The following is a 17,068-nucleotide window of genomic DNA, read 5'->3' as shown; positions in this document are numbered from 1 at the left end:
GCTATTGGAGCATGAAGAGCAGAAGCTGGTCGCAACTAAAATTTTTGTCAAGAAATAGACAACTGGAAATACACATGTTGTGAAAACTCAAAGAACAACAAACCAATGGAGCCTGCTGGTTACCATAGCGCTACATCCTTCAGCCTAGTTGTGGACATCGAGGAGTCCGAAACTTTTATCCACTTGTCGATCGTGGAAAGTCGGCCCTAGCACATTGCACTTGAATCCTACTTTGAAGTCGTCTTGTTTATATTGAACTAAACAGACGACTGCTTTTGATTGCGGCATCCACTTGCTGGCTTTGTGGTCACGTCGCGAAATATTTCGTAACCATGGCATCCTGGAGTTTTTACATTACGGGGAGCTCATGGAATAAGCTTCCAAGCTCTTTGCACCTTTTTTATCTGCATCGCCGCTAACAGCTTATGACATTACGGTTACCATGAGATATCTGATCGCATTAAAGGGACCGACAACCAATTTTCATGGTACCTATTTTCTTCAGCGCAATGGAAAGCTCACTGGTCAGAGTGCCTAATCACGGAATGGTAACGTGGAAAATGCCACGAAACATTTGTAATCAGAATTTTACCATCTGCGGCAAAGATGAAGTCATTATATACACGAGACAACATATGCTGCAAACAGTGAGCACGAGAGCGGTTCGTGTTCGAGCATGGCGAGTTACTGCGCATGCGCCGCGGCTCGACATGGTCCACTGGCGGCCGCGAAGGCAGCACCGCTTCTCACCGTGCAGCTCCTTTTACCTCATAAGCAGCACAGGATTGAGTGGGGCTGGATAATAATATACATACTCTAAATTTGAGGACTAATTATGGCACTCATGACAGCATCAGACTACGTACAGCAAAGTGATCGACCTCATAATCCAGCTTCAAGGCTTTTCCGCTAGGCTACGCGACATACCGGTTTTGTTACTTTTACACACGATTTAAAAGTATAAATCCTACCCACAACGCGAAAAGGATGCTGGAATCGGTCACTATATTTTACAGTCTTTTCATTAATACCAGGATCTAATCCCACGTTCTGGCCAGTTGTCGGTCCCTTTAAGCATGTAATGACAGAGCCAACGCAACAAAAAGAAACCACACATTTTCTTACTTGCGTGGCCAAGCATGTCTACTTCTAAGCTAGAGGGCTGGCTTGAGTTCGCCCTGGCGTTCACTTAAGAGTGGCCGTAGTTTACTGATGTGCAGCACCCCCGCGGTAGCATCTGAGAACATTGTTTCTCATGCGTTCCCCCATTTAAAATGCACCCATACGGCAGGCCACATCTCTTTTTTATTGAGCAGCCGTGCTTGAACACTACGCCAAGCGCCCATGCTTGCCCAATATGAACTGAACTGAAGCACATGAATGTGTTCTACCAACAATGCAAAAACAATTGGGAAGCAGCACAGGTCGGCAAACGCACTCATGAGTCGACTCACTCGGGCTCAGATTGAGCCGCGAGTCTGGGTGAGTAATATTTAGGTGAGCTTGAGTCCGGTTGAGAAACATTTTAGTGAGTCTAAGTCCGAGTGAGTCCGGTTGAGGAAAACTTTGGAGAGTCCCGAGTCCGAGTGAGCTCCACACCTACACCACTTCAGCATTACTATCAGCCTTATGACGGTTCACAGTTATACTCCTGTCGACACATACTTCAAAGCCCTAGAGTTCATACCCCAGCTCAATATTTGTTGATCAGAGGCGCGAGTTACGGGGGGGGGAGGTGCCATGACCTGCCCCCGAAAACTCTTTCACAGGAAGTCCTTGATAAAAATACTGTGTGCGAGTCATCTCTTTCAATAAAAATGTCCTTACTGGATTGCAACCGCTGATAACTCAGATTTGAGTACGAGATCAAAAGGACCCAAGAGCACCAATTATGTGAGATATCGGTGTGAAAGAACATTGAAACCATGGTTGATAAAGCCAATTATGCGCTAACGGACTCGTGAGTGTACTCACTCAGAGCCGCGAGTCCAAGTGATAATAATTTGGCGAGTTTGAGTCTGAGTGAGTCCGGCTGAGAAAAATTTCAGTGACTCTGAGTGAAGGAAAACATTTATTCAGCGAAGGAAAACATATCGCTGCCCATTCGCACCATCGTAGGTGCAACGTCTGGAGCTATCGCGCCGTACCTGCTGCTGCTCCTTTCTTTCAGAAGCGACACTTCTTTTTCAGAAATAGTTAATGACGGGTGGCTGATACAAGATGACTCCCTGATGTGGATGTGATATGCCTCAGCGAGCTCTCGTGTGGTGCAGTCATGGTGCCTAAACAGAATGACTTTATCTGAAAAGCGTGCTTCGCACCCACACTGCGCCCAATGCATCGTCAAATGCGTCAGTGTCCTTCCCTTCGAAGACGAGTGGTGCTCCCTTAGGCGTATGTTTAAGCAGCGACCAGTCTGCCCCACATACGCTTGTCCACATGTTAGAGGAATACAATAAACAAGGTTAGACGCACATGGAACAAAACTAACCTTGTGCTTAACAGCTTATTTCCAACCGTGGGGCACAGCTTAGCCAGTTTATTTTTGGCCGTAAAAACAACTTTCAGCCCATACCTATCGGCGGTCTTCTTAATTCGGTGTGACAGCGCATGTATTACGTACGGTATCACTGCTAATCTGCCCCATTCACGCTCCGGCTGGCGATGTTGGCTGCCTTTTGTACAGGCCATGTGGTGCGGTATCTGCCCATGAAACACATAACCTCTAGAAAACGTCTTTAAAACGTTTAAAAGCTCTATAAACCTCTATAAAACGTTTTATAAAGGTTTCGTGGGTGGTCACTAGACGACTGTGATGATGATGATGTGCCTCTACACATGGCTCATACCCACACTGGGGGATTGGCCAAGAATTGTTGACACGAAGTTTTAAAGTTATAACTCATCAGCTCAGGCCTCTGCTCATGCATACGCTAGACGACGATGCTTGCTTCCACTTTCTTCTCTCTACTCTTTCTCTTTTGTGCTATGCCTTACTCTCCTCCTCACTTCCCTTTCTCACTGCCTTGCTACACTATACAAGGCTAAGCCATGCTCTGCTAGCGTGCCTTTTCACTCGTATGGCTATTCATGTAAAGATTAATTAGAACTAACAGACAAGAACACCAAGGAAAGTCTAGGGGATGTTATTTCTAGTAATTATGATGTAAATGTGAAGAAAGTAAAGTGGACAAAAGAATAACTTGAACCTAAGAATTAATCTGAATTCTCAAAATACTCTTTCCCTTGGGGCGTCTTCTCTTGGCTTCAGCAACAGGAACGTCTGCTCAGCCCTATGCGATTCTCGGTGAGACATGAAGAATTCCCTGTTAACTTATTCGTGAACAAAATTTGGTACTCCAGACTTCCTTTCATTCATTCGTTCTTAAAATTTCGTTTATTCCTTCAGCAATTGATTTATTCCTCATTCTTTATATATATATATATATATAAAAAAAATATTAAATTAACCGCCGGTTTCATGGCCGATCCCCCGTAGTGGGTAAGAGCCAACAAACTGGAACAAGCAAGCAAGCAAGCAAGCAAACTTGCCGCTGGCAGGGACTGAACCTGCGAACTTCGAAAGTGCGTCCGATGCTCTACCAACCGAGCTACATCCACTGTAGCTCAGTTGGTACTTCATTGGTGCTTAAATTCCAGCACCAATGATACACAATATTTGTTACAAAATCTTTGCATGACACATTCTGAGAGGTCTAAACAGTTGAATTTAATGGACATTCGAATCTTCTGAACAAAAAGAAAACGAAGAAACTGCGTGAGCCAGCACAACTTTTCGTAAAGTCCAATGTGAAATGTTTTTCAGAACAAGTAGGTCAAATAAAGGCGTCACGCTACCATGACCACATGGTATGGTCGGTATCTGAGGTGCTAGTAAAAAGAGCAGGGAAGCAATCTTCTGGTCTACAGAAGAGAGGCAGCACCAAACAACCGGACTGACATCAACATATTTTATTTCAATGGAAAACAGGCCACCACTGCACTTCCACCTTTGTTGTGCATTGATAAGCAGGCAGTTAATGAAACAACACATCATAAACCTATATGAAACGGAGCATTTACACAAAGTTCACTGCCATCCCTGAATCTTGATCATTTAAGGGTGCATTCACGTATGCTCCACATACTGGCTATGCAGTTTTACCTTGTTTGTTTACAATTGTGTACCAGCATTATGCTCTTATGACAACATGGCATTGAATGCCTTGCTCAGCTTTTCAGCTGCAGTATTGAATGAGAATGAGTGCACTTGACGTCTCGACTGTTCTTCACCTGTCACCGAGTGATGTTCGTCTCTTACTTAAATGTTGAGATGTTCAATTAAGCGTTGCCACAATTGCTTCCACTACTGTTACTTCTATGTGTCCTGTAGTCTATTAAGCAAACCAGCACAAGGTACATAATTCACCATTTATGTGCAATACAAGCTAAATCCAGGCAGAATCAACTGAGGCAGGGAACCGTAGGCATCAAAACGGAACAAAAAAAGTGTTCTCAGCATGTTTGTTTGCATCTTGCAAGCCAATAGGTGATTTTCAATGAGCAACTCAACGCTTGACAGTAATTAAACAAATACAGCGCCTTTTTTCTGGCAAACATTCTCAAGCACTCATTGCACCCCTTATATTTCTAGTAGCAAATAAAAATCGAAACAAGACAGAAGTTCAGCGGAAGATGGAGGCTTGAAGCGATGAAAAATCATTGAATAGGGAGTCACTGGAGCTGAATGTTTCGACAAGAGGACTTGTCTTTGCCAGAGCAGCAACTTGCTTCCTTACAGCGTGTTCTTGTACACTTTGCTCACTGTCTCCCAACCTCAAAAGTGGAGGAGGAGAGGAGCAAGCTTGTGTGCAAAGAAAGGACAGGAAAGAAAGAAGGGAAGGAGGGGGTATAGTAGATGGAAACGTTGGCGCGACAAATGGAGGTTGGGTGTTTTGCAGTAAGGGAAGACATTCGCTGTTCAATGATATTTCACTTTTTGCAGGAAAGGGGTATTCTATGCTAAGGAAAAAACACAAAACACCAATTACTTGCAACTATACAAGCAAAAGGAAAAAGCCTGCTAGACTGATTTCAAATGAAACTGAGTTGTTCCTAGTGCTGCATTAATATCTTCAGAAATAAAAAAGAAAATTTACTGGAAGAGGAAAGGAGGGGACCTAGGCAGCCATTAAGACCAGTAATACTGCAGTAGTAAAAAAAAAAGAAAAACATTTCAAAATACTCACTCGAACAAATAATGCCCCACAAGCCTGCAGATTCTGACAAAGAAAATTTGGAACATGAGCTCTAGGTTGTACAGTGAGCTTGCAAAGTGGTGAATGACCATAAAGCACATGCATAACTCTGATCACAGGGCAAAGTGTAGATGAATGTGTGACAGCAATCAACACATTCTCAGCGATTCAATCCCCTCCACATGCACCAAGAGAGATGTCAACAGTCTGCAGTGGTGACTTTGTGGCATACAACATAACACTTTAATCACTTTAACCATGTTTAATGAAATATGTTAAATTCAAGTATTGAGCTTTTAAACATAAAAAAACACGCACACACACACACTCTGCACAACAAATTGGAAAAGCAAACCCACACAGTCAACTCACTGAGGGAGTAGCAGCAGAACACTCAAGCAGATAGGCATTTTTCAACTTGTTTTCCAGGCAGCGATTTTGCAAAATTGCTTGTGTGAAGCACCTAAGAGTACCATTAACTCAACTCTGACCTCCTCTACAAGTGAGGCCAGAAGGTGGCACAGCTTTGCTCTGTGTCACTGTTAATTAAACAACTTAAAACATGGTTACTCAACCGGGACAATGGGGAGCTTCAACAGCCAAAGCAATCATGATATGTATGCTCAGGTAGCACATCTAATCATAGCAAAGCGTTGTTCTACTGTATCAGTGAGAGCTGTACATTTTGAAACCACATCAACAAATGAAAAAACAAACAAGGCCTGTATGGTCGCACAACTTTCAACTTTATACCTCAAAATAAAGTACCAAAGCACGGCCAATTAAGCGTCCCTAATTTTGGACATTGCTGGCATGCATTTGGCACAGTACAGTGCCATCAACTTCGAAATGTGCAAAAATAACACCATTTATAAAGGCAACATGACTGTACATTCAGCATTCACCATCTAGTGTGGCAACGCTAAGCTGAGGATTTACAACAGATCTAGTGCTTAAAACATTTCACAAAAGACAGCTCAAGTTTAGAGAGCACCACGGTGTTCACATGGTAGGGAAGTCATGTAGTCAACGTGGGCTACACAAGCAGATACGCGTCACTCGTGTCACAAACACTGGAATAGTGCAATATGGCAGAAAAATAACGCCAACCACACGAGCACATTCAAAACGCATAAGGACTAGGGTCCACAAGATGAGATGTGGCTTTGCGTTCGTCCAGACAGTCAGCATCCCACTCAAGTGAAATGCAAGCAAATCTGGTGCTTACATATTTCACTTTGCACTCTTTGCTGAAGAGAGCTTCTCTTGATATAAAGTGCCAAATAGCACAAAAATTATAAGTATGGTGGTCATAAGTGTCTCAGTTCTTGTTTCACAGCACTTCTTGCTTGCAAAAACATTTGATCAGACTGCAACATACTAGTGATAAAAAACTGGGAATGCTTTTGATGTTGTCAAAGGAAACACCTGACTAGACAAACACCAACAAGCGCAAAAGAAGTCCAGAATGACACTTGCAAGCCAAAACAGGTAGCAAGAAAAAAATCTTGAAGAGGGAGAGGAGATGCAGGTGTAGAGTATGGACATTGCAGCATCAAAAAGGTATTTCTCCAGTGGGCACAGTCCGATGTGACGATTCAACTTGTCTTTGGCTGAGTGGTAACTTTTTTTTTTTTTAAGTAATTCTCATCACATGTTCAACATGACAAACCACCCAGTCACCCCAGTCATTCACTGGCAATGCAGGAAAATATTGTGTAACTAAAAAGGGGTCACAATTGGCTGTATGAAATGGAATGGCAAGACTTGTGACAATAAAAGTACGATGGGCTAACCCAGAAACTTGAGGCTAAAAACACAGCGTACACAGCTGACAAAAACACTGACACTGCAGAGCCCATAAAGCCGGGCAATCGAGGGTGAAAGCTTATAAATAGTAACTAAAAATGGCTGCTAGCATAAAACACTGGGCGTAAAACAGGCATTGTTAGAGCTATGCCAGAGACTTCAGTAAAGACAAGTTCAGTTCGCCAATGTCTCCCTGTAACAGCATTAAGCAACTTGAGAAAGCACAGAGTGGGATCCTGTGGAGAGGCAGCAAAGCATGCTGAACACAGAGTGAACTAGCCCACAGTTTGCACTAAACCATGAATGGGGAGACTGGCTGGTTGCCACTGCACAGCAGTTGTCATGCCGGGTGACAGTCCCTTCTGCACCGAGCAAGGAGTTGGGGCATATGTACACAGGTATATTTAAAGCTGGCCTCATGGCTGCGCCTCAGGAGCTGCTCCAGCAGGTGCAAAGTGGAGTCGAAACTGGGCTGCATCAAAAAAGTGGCACTGTGAGCGTAAGACTGCACATGAGCTTCACAGCTGTGTACTTACCGGACTTGGTGGCCTCTTCCACTGTGGCCTCTTTGCACTCGTGGCCCCGATGACCAACCAGGCCGCAGTTGTAGCAGCTGGCCACCTTGGCACTGGTGGGGGGAGGAGGCACCACCACAGAGGGCCCACCAAACGTGGCTAGGGGAACATAGGCTGCTGCCGTTGTAGGTGGGGCCACATAGCCCGCACCTGACAGGAATGACAAGTAGCCATTGCTCTGGTGGCCCGCATGTAGGAACGGGGGAAATGAGTGCTGTGGGAACACTCCTGCTGGCATTATTCCCACACTGTACATGGGCCCAAAGGTTGCTGTGGTTGTCACTGCGGGGTTACTATGGGATACGCCATCCGTGGCAGTCTTCACGACTGGTGCCAAGGCACGCACTGGCGCACGAGATGGGCCATAGGCTGGCCGATCAGTGAGCAACAAAAACCGGTGCTGAGGCTCCACCAGGACAGAGCCAGGAGGTGGGTACCGAAGGGGCATCACTGATGGTGGCTGGCTTCCTAGGCGGGCAGCTTCAGGTGGTATCACACTGGCAGCAGCCTCAGCGACTTCGCAGGCAGCAGGCCATTTAGCACCACCTGGACCATAGGAGCTACCTGTGAAAAGGAGACTAGTGTTGTGCAACTGATACAATAACAAATCTGGTTAAATAACCAACAAAATTTTCAGGCCTGCTCAATTAATTTTCCCACGGCAGGACAGTGAGCTGTACCATTAATTTAAGATCATGCAATTTATCATTTAAATTGTCAGGCATAGTTCATGTTGGCAATGTCTCAAGTATCATAGCTATGAGCAAGCCTATTCGCATTCATACTACGGCCCATACCATTTCCTTAGTTAGCAAGCAATCTTAGCTTTCTGAATGCTGTTGCAACAGTGGAAAGTTCCCAGCTGACTCCGCAGCAAACTTGACTTCCGTTCACAGGCTGACCTATTCTAGACAGAACATATCGCATAAAGATGTTTGTGACAAAGATAATTATGCGAGATACACTAACTATAAATCTGAATTTGTAATTTGTGGGCAGCTCACAAAGGTGAAAAATGAAACAGATGTTAAAGTGGAAAAAAAAAGGTTATTTAAAAGACATATGAGCAAGCATGGTATGTAGATTACTCTGTGCCGATCATGTTCGCAAAGTATGAAACAGCTATGTTGAACAGAAACGGTTTAAATTGAAAGCCATGTGTTGGTTGGAGACTGTGTGTCCAATTCTCCTAAGGGGGCCATGATTAGCGAGATTCTCAAAGCTACATGAACACCCTTTTTCAGGGGTGGGACAGTTCAGATTGCATTTTGAAAACTTTTGGAGGCAAAAAATTTGTATTTTAGAACAGGAAAACTGTGTCTTGAAGCAGCTAGCAAAAAAAGAATGCAAGAGAGCCCTTTTAGTTGCAAGGACAAATAATGTTCCACATCAGGATGAGGTAAAAGTTCAGAGGAAGATGGAATCTTGATGCGAAGAAAAATCCTTGGAACACTGGGTGTTGCTGGAGCCAACGCTTTGACAAGTGGACTTGCCTTCTTCAAGGCTGCAACTCAAGTTACAGCCTTGCATAAGACAAGCGACACCCGGTGTTCCAAGGATTTTTCATCATTCCACATAAGAGGCACGCACATGATAAACTTGCAAGCTGGGGGAAAAAAAAAATAAAGAATGAGGGCCTCTCTTCAGGCTCAGAACTGTTGAATGAATTTAGATGTCTTATTTTGACATCAAAGCTTTTGCCTTTTCTGAACTTTATCAAACAGTGGGCACAGAAAAATACAGGTGGGAATGTTGCCAGGCCAACGGTGCCTTCGAATTCTAAATGCGAAACCATGGGGGGAGGAAAGAAGTGATTGCGCCATGCAGCCAACCAACACGTGACCTATGCTTGGCGGACTATGAGCACGGTTCCCTTGAAACACTAAATTATCAACAGATCGTAAGCTTGTTTGGGAGCCTTTCCAACAGTAAACATATTTTTCACATATGATTCAGCAACTGTGGTTTATGACAACATATGCTTATAGTCTTCGTTTCAATGTTTGAGTGCGGCAGCCTGCTGTGCACATTGCTCCCGCTGCGCACACTGTTCTTTTGCAAGAATGTGTGCTCAGGGGTGCAACAGCAGAAATAGGATTTGGAGCAATTTTTGGAGCAACAAAATCCCGAATTTAGAGCAGTATAACAAAGAAACTTACTTTTCGAAAAGAAAAAAAATATGTACAAAACATTCGACATCAGCGAACTCGTGCACAGTGCATGTGAGCACTGCTATTCCAATAAAAGCGGTGTGCTGAACCACCCCACAGTGCAAACAATGACGAAGTCCACATTAGCATTTGCAGCGCCTGTCAAATCAACAAACAGGCGCTGCAAACGCTGATGTGGACCTGCCAACCTGGTGACCTCAAAATTCGGGAGACCGTCCCGAATGTGGGACTATATGCTGCCATAAAAGTCAGCGCGGTATAGTCAGATGTTAGACATACTTTTCCTGGCTTCAGTTTCATCTGGAATGTTCCACCCGAAATCACAGACAAAGCAGAATCAGTTTACATGGCTGCCAATTTCTGCTAAACTGGAGAGCAAACGAATAAATGGTTGTCGGCTTCTGTGTTTCGGAACAGTGTGGCACAATTTCAGGGAATATTACCGTTTGGCACAGCTGTACTACCACTGCTCTATATAAAACATACTGCTTACTGAGAGCAGCATTTTGAGCGAGTTGGTACTGAAGTAATACTGCTTACATCACCAATTATAAAACATGCCTTTGGTAAATCAACCAATGTAGAATGCGCAAGGTCACCGATGGAAATGTATGGTAAAACAAAATAGGAGAAACACTGATAGTAATAACAATGCATCTAATCACTATAAAAAAAGGTCCATAGTTTTATCTGCTCTAAATAATGCAGTACACATACTCGTTGAATTACCATAGCACAGAGAAACACAAACACATTTCACTCAATGACCTCAAAACACTGGCTTTCACAATGCTGGCATGATTAACGTAAGAAACATAAATGAGCATACATATCAAATTAATTGCTTTTCCCTTCTTTTAAATCATGCAAACTGCAGCATTAGGGCGTGGAGATGAAGGATGCCAGCAGATTCAAGGATTCACATTAGCTTTGGAACCAACATTGCAAATATGCCATAATGGATGGTGTGTTCCAGCAGAGCATGCGCAGTAAAATCAGCCACGCTTTTACAATACTAAAAAAGCCACTCTTACCGTGAGAAGAGGCTCGGTATGCTAGAAAAGATGCAAGAACAATATACAGGTGGCGATGCTGCCCTGAACTTTCTGCACAGCTTGCCACGACTTCATGACTTTCAACAGGTCTGCACAGGCCTAGTTAATATTTTAGTTGCAAAGGTGTACTACATTGTCTACTAAAAGATCCAAATACTGTACTTAGCAGTTTTTAGGTACTTTCGCTAAGCTTTAATGGCGCACACACCCATGCATGCACACACCATCATCAAAATCCATGGCATCACACTGACTCACTGACGCTGGGGTATTGGAGCTAAATTTTATTGAAACAAGAAAACCACTCACCATCACACTAAAGGAGATAGCATTTTCAAGAATACATGAATACAGCCCAAACTATTTTGGTGCACCTTTTCAGTGCTCCATCTCAATTCGTGTTTAGATTGTCAGACATCTGTCTGGTTAGACCACGTTTTGCTTGTGTGCAGGCTCTGAAACCACTTTATTTACCTTGAGTGGTACCACTTAGAGTGCCAATTCCATGACTGACAACTTATGTGACTTACAAATAGTCTATGCTGTATATGCAAATTTTTATTCCCAAGATCATCCAAAGCCACATTCACAAAGTGCATGCACACATGCAACATACTTCAGTATGTTATATGTAAACAAGCAGAGACAGGCAGCTGTTGTTCCCCAAGCAGTAACCCCCCCCCCCTCCTATAGCAAAATATACAAATTCACCAAGCCATCGCGGCAAGCTGTGAAAAGTTGTAAGCACACTTCCAGGCCTCAAAGAGCCCCTATACTCTTCCAACAATTTTTTTTTAAACATTTACAGGGCCCCTCACCAGGCCACATAGCAAATTTTAGTTAGACGCTGGAAGTTGTTGTATGCCGAATGAAGAGCAGTATGCCGCAAGAATTTTTCAAATCGGTTCATTACGAGCTGAGAAAAACAATAATTTGTAGTGGCGCGAAACCATGATGCGAGGAGGCGAGTTTCAAACCCTTGCCACTCGCCCCATGTAGCCTTAGCAAGCCAAATCCGTTCCCTGCCCTTTTCACTTGACACATACACATGAACACGTCATGCGCATGCATGGTCACGTGCGCATGACGTGCCCGAGCCAACCCGAGCACGCGAGCGGCGTTGCACGGCCGCTACCTTTTTTTTTATGTAGCGGCCGTGGGCGTTTTGTCGGCGTTCTCTGTGGTGTACAGCCTGTTTCTGCGGGACGGGCATGAAAGTTGAGACATTTGTACGGGCACGAGAGTGGCGGTATCATGAGCCGTTGTCGCATTAACGTTTACTTGGACGCGGTAGAATAAATGAGCATAATGAGTGCTCGAACGCGCCAGAATATTACTTTCGTTTCCAGGGCTGGCGTCTGCTCGATGCGCTAACCGCGGGGACACGAACGCATGGGAAAGGGGGGCACATTAGCCCCGCATCTCGCTGCAATTCACGAAAAAAAAAATGAAAAAGACGCACACATTCCCTTTGTGTGTCTCATTATTTCTCTCAAGTTTTATTAATCTATTCAAACAACAAATTACACAAACTACACATGTCGTGTCAAATAATTATCACAGTGTCACGTGCTACTGTTGGCGATGTCAGAGCACAGTCGTCTGCGTAGAGCAGCGACATCACAGCGCTACCATCTAGGTAGGGCCATTTTCTCATGTACATCATCCCCTCATTCTCTATAGCGCGCACCCGCGAGAAGAAGGGCAAGCAGCGTTCACCTTGAAATTTGACCCATTTCCGCGGCGCGTAGCATTGCAAATTTTGGCAGACGTGATCGTGAACGCCCATTGTATGAATTGCGCTCGTTAGCTCAAAATTGTCAAACCTGGTGAGGGGCCCTTTAAAGTAAAGAGGCACATCAAGTTCAGAATGCTGTTATGATTAACTATGCCAAATGCAGCAGCACTACAGGTCGCGGGCGCACCACAAAACCGAAAATCCCATGCTCCTTTCCAGTACCCTCATTGTGACGGTGCAGTGGTGATTTCAGCAGGGGGCACATGCTGTCGGTTGGTTGAAACAACGAACTATGACTTTCAGTTAGTCTGCTAGCAAGTATCCGTGTAGTCGGTGGCGTGCTGGCTCTTCCTCATGTGAACAATAACACGGCATTTATTCAGTATAGTAGAAACTTATCTCAACCCTATAATTGTGATTGTCAGGCCCGTTCCCACACATTTGTTTCCTCTAGGGCAAGCTTCCCGCAATGGAAGGCCAAGTTGCCAAGCCGTAGGCCTAATGAGCGCTAGCTGCCTCGTCGATAGTGGCCACGGTCAATTAAAGTTAGTTTGGTGCCAAGTGCACGAAATGCTTTGCAGTAGTTGCATTTTGGAAGGAGTGACTTACATCGTCAACGAAAATAAGGACGTGCATGGCACGTGCAACACTCAAGTGGTTAGCGGTCACCACTGCTTTCTGCACTGCGCACATGCCTGGGAAATCTAAAGGACGCAGGATTTGAGTGGGCATTCTACATAGTTCCTGTGCGGTGTGGTTCTGAGGGAAGTCCACATAAACGAGGAGGTCTGACAACTTGGTTGGCAATTTTCTGCTACAGCGCTTTCTTTATCTGCCGCGTTCATTTTGTCGGCACTGCAGGTGCACAGACATTAACTTTTCAACATTTGCAAATTTAAGTGAATGCAAATTTACAACCCAGCCATACGCTGCGATTCTCAAATTGTGTGGCTGCCTGTTCGTCATGTTTTGCACATGTGCAGCCTTTGAAAAATGCTGTTTTGGTTTAGTGTGGTACTGCTTATATAGTGCAGATATTCGTGACTTCGGCGACTTAAGTTATCAGCGGTTTATGCTGTATACCACACGAAGGGACAGACGCATGCACTTACTTTTCACTCATTTATTGCAAGCTTACATCCACACTGTTGCCAGACAGTGGGGACAAGCAATCAAACTTTCCATCGTTCAGTTTTGACGGCATTTCAGCCACTGTGCATGGAACGGCTGAGAGCAGCAGACGTCACGTTCAGACCAGAAAACCTATTAGTAGACTGCCAAGTCACAGAAGGCCACGGCTAAAGGCATTTTTGCCCATAGTGCCCCAAATAGAAAACTAAATATCGGAAACTCCGAATTGCCACTTCATGGAAAAAGTAATCTAAAAGAACATGATGCTGGGCTGGTTGGTTCATTTTAAGGGTAGACCACAAAAAAATATGGCCTGCGCTCCCCTCATTATTTGTTCGCGCTAAACAGCCATATTTTTTATGGTCTACCCTGTTTCATGGAAAATGGCAGCACAATAACCAGTTTCGTTTTCGTTCCTGGGACGAGTTGCTTTCCTTCCTATTCATGCGCTATTCATGTACTAATTATAGTACGTAGTGACTACAAATGATCAGTGGTCAATACATGCAGCATACATGGACCAATTATTGAAGAAACAGGCTTTTGAAGCAGCATGGAGTGGGCTCTCAGCTTTGGTGCAATTGGCACAGCAGTTCCACCACTGATAGTGATGTAGGAGCACTTGGCAAGGGGGAGAGACAGGCCGGGGTGATAGCAAGGGGAAGAGAGAATTGACCAGCTGCCGAATTGCCGAGCATCACATGCCTGTAACTACAATATTACGGCGCCATTCTGAAACGTTTCAGAGCTTCATGTTCCTTGTAGACTGGAAAATAACTGCCACTATACATATAACAAATTTTCCACATCAAGTGGTCTAGGGGCTCTTTAACAAGGAGTACTGTAACCACCGAGCTCGCATTACTAAGCTGAAAGTCACAGGCATGGACAGGATCACCATAGACCACCTTGACATATAGCTTAACAAGGTGTGGGTTTGAGCTAGTTGGTACTCCATGATCAACACTTCTTGCGCAAAATTTTCTCAGACAACGGACGAAACAGACACATATAGATTAAGAATTTCTGTGAGGTCATCTTGAATTCCCACAGTTGACATTCAAGGGACACCTAAGTGAAACAATGGATCAGTTTAGATTGATAAATTGTACTCTGAGAATTCTAATGTAGTTAATTTCACCATCATAGGTTTAATGATAGAGCAGAAAAATTAAGGTCAAAGATTCATTTTTAAATTTCATGCCGAAATCTCCACACATGACGTCGCGGATTTAAAAGTGCATTTTTTGTACTACTTTGGTAATGTTGGCTCAACAAAATTTCCTGAAACTTGGTATGTAACTTACTTCATTTTTACAGATGACCAACCACGTACGACCTTGTAGACTCCGTCAAAATCTGTGACATCACGGCATTTGGTGCAGAAATTTCAAGGTGGCATCGCCACCCCCGCATTTTCGTTTTGCACATTTTCTCGCTTACCAAGCATCTTCTCGCGGCAAGCGTGGAGATTTTGGTATTGCGAAAGAGTAATTTACTAATATGAGAAAAATCGTTTTTCCCTTTAGTCTCTCTTTCAAATATTAGTACTATAATGTTCAACCAGCCAAACAGCATATGCCTTTCATTACCAGTTGATGGTTGTGTGCTGTCATCCGAGCCTGAACTAGCTGGGCTGTGTGTGCGGACGGCTTTGAGTGCAGGTGGAGGAGAAGGGCTGGAACACTCTGAAGAGCAGGATGTGGTAGAACTCTCCCCACTAGCATGGCTAAAAGCAGCTGCTGTCCCGGCGTTCACGGTACGGTTGCTCAGCAATCCATTGGTGTGGCTCCTGCATACAGAATATGTCACGTGGACATTTATCGGGCTTGCATATCTGGCAGAATTACTCAACATGGATGGGCGGTGTACACTGAAATCAGTTTTGCAGCATGCTGAAGTTCCAGATGTGCACCCTTCATTCCAGTGGCTAAGGTAACAATGCATGAAATTTGCAAACATGAAAACTTGAAAAAAAGTTACCTCTCAGCTTCACAAATTATAAACTACAGTCGAACCTCGTTAATATGTACCCGCTTTAAACATACTAACAGTTAAAACGTAGTTGCGACGAATCCCCGACCGAGTCCCACAGAGCCCAATGCATTCGCTGACCGCTTAAGCTATAGTGGTTTGCCCTATGCCTACCGGTTAGTGCACACCCTGCGTACGCACTATGCCTACCGCCCTATGTCCCTATGGACCTCCTACCGCCCTATGGACCCTCTATGGCCTATGGGGGCGGGGAGGGGGGGGTACGCCCTATGCTTACCGGTTAGTGCGCACCCTGTGTACCATGGTAACTTTTTGTGTCATAAAATTTTACTGTGCCGCTGAACTTCCTAACGCCACAATGTGCCGCCAAAGGTTTTCCGTCTTTTTGAGAAGTGTGGAGATCAGTCGATCACCAATTCAGACTTCTGCACGATTGCGGCGACGCCTTTGCAGGTAAGCATTGGGAAAGAACGAAGGCGAGGTAGCGCGGCCACCGATGAACACGCCAGCATGCCTTATCGCCGACAACCTTATCACAATAAGTATCTTCAGCTATCTGCTCGGGTACGCATGTGGCGCAGCGTTACTTTATAAGCCTACTGCACGCTTTTATTAAGCGACAACCTGAATGCGCTGGGCCGCCGATCGGTGCCACCTCGTTGTGCGGGGCCGTGTTCAAGCGCACACCGCTTTGTAGAAACGAAAGCAGATTGCTGCTGCGAAGTTCAGCGTTGCGGGTCGTGGGCGCCGAGAAATCTCGCTGCATTGATGCTATCATGCTAAACGCACGCATACGGGTACAGCAAGCGTAGCACTGTTGTAACCATACTGCACGCTTTTATTAGGCAACCACCTAACACGCCTCCGTCTGCTAGAATGTCGCGGAGTGCACATCGCCTGCATGAAGCTTGTCATCGCTGCGTTAACTGAACAAGCTACTCGCCGCATCTGTGCACAATCTGGAGTGAAGTGGGTACGACGGACATTCCCACGACAAATGCACGCGTGCGGCACAGCAAGAAGCCCAGCAGTGACGGCATGAGCCGAGTAGGCAACGTGCTGCACGCAACTAGCCAGGAGACGATCGGCTCCATGCGGCCGTACCACGTTTCACTGGAACTGTGTCAGTTTTCGTGTAATAGCAGATCACGGTACAGACGCGTACACATATCGCGGAAAGCAGACACTGTCCGTTCTGTCGCTATGTAGGTCACTGCATTGACTGCGCATCCCGGACCCTGCAATAGTTTCGAAATGCTCTTTGGCGTCGCCACCACGCGCTATCAGGCGGTCGTGCAAGAGTGCCAGGATCTTTTCTTCACTTTGGCAAAAAGAA

At 44.9% G+C, this 17,068-nt stretch overlaps 1 protein-coding gene across 2 annotated transcripts in view; it reads right to left on the bottom strand.

The window, feature by feature from the left end:
* Positions 1-3,957: 3,957 nt before the first annotated feature.
* Positions 3,958-17,068, bottom strand: part of LOC119376527 (zinc finger CCHC domain-containing protein 14) — a 40,131-nt gene continuing 27,020 nt past the window's right edge. For both annotated transcript variants that reach the window (XM_037646327.2, XM_049411035.1), the window contains exons 9-11: positions 15,330-15,529; positions 7,604-8,206; positions 3,958-7,539 (exon numbers count right to left, since the gene is read on the bottom strand). In XM_037646327.2, coding sequence (XP_037502255.1) covers positions 7,484-7,539; positions 7,604-8,206; positions 15,330-15,529 — 859 coding nt within the window. In that variant the 3' untranslated portion in view covers positions 3,958-7,483. The remainder of the gene's footprint in view (positions 7,540-7,603; positions 8,207-15,329; positions 15,530-17,068) is intronic.

The sequence above is a fragment of the Rhipicephalus sanguineus genome, chromosome 1 (genome assembly GCF_013339695.2).
Source record: "Rhipicephalus sanguineus isolate Rsan-2018 chromosome 1, BIME_Rsan_1.4, whole genome shotgun sequence".
Taxonomy (NCBI): domain Eukaryota; kingdom Metazoa; phylum Arthropoda; class Arachnida; order Ixodida; family Ixodidae; genus Rhipicephalus; species Rhipicephalus sanguineus.
The sequence above is the reverse complement of the archived record's forward strand: the minus strand, read 5'-3'. Positions and strand labels throughout refer to the sequence as shown.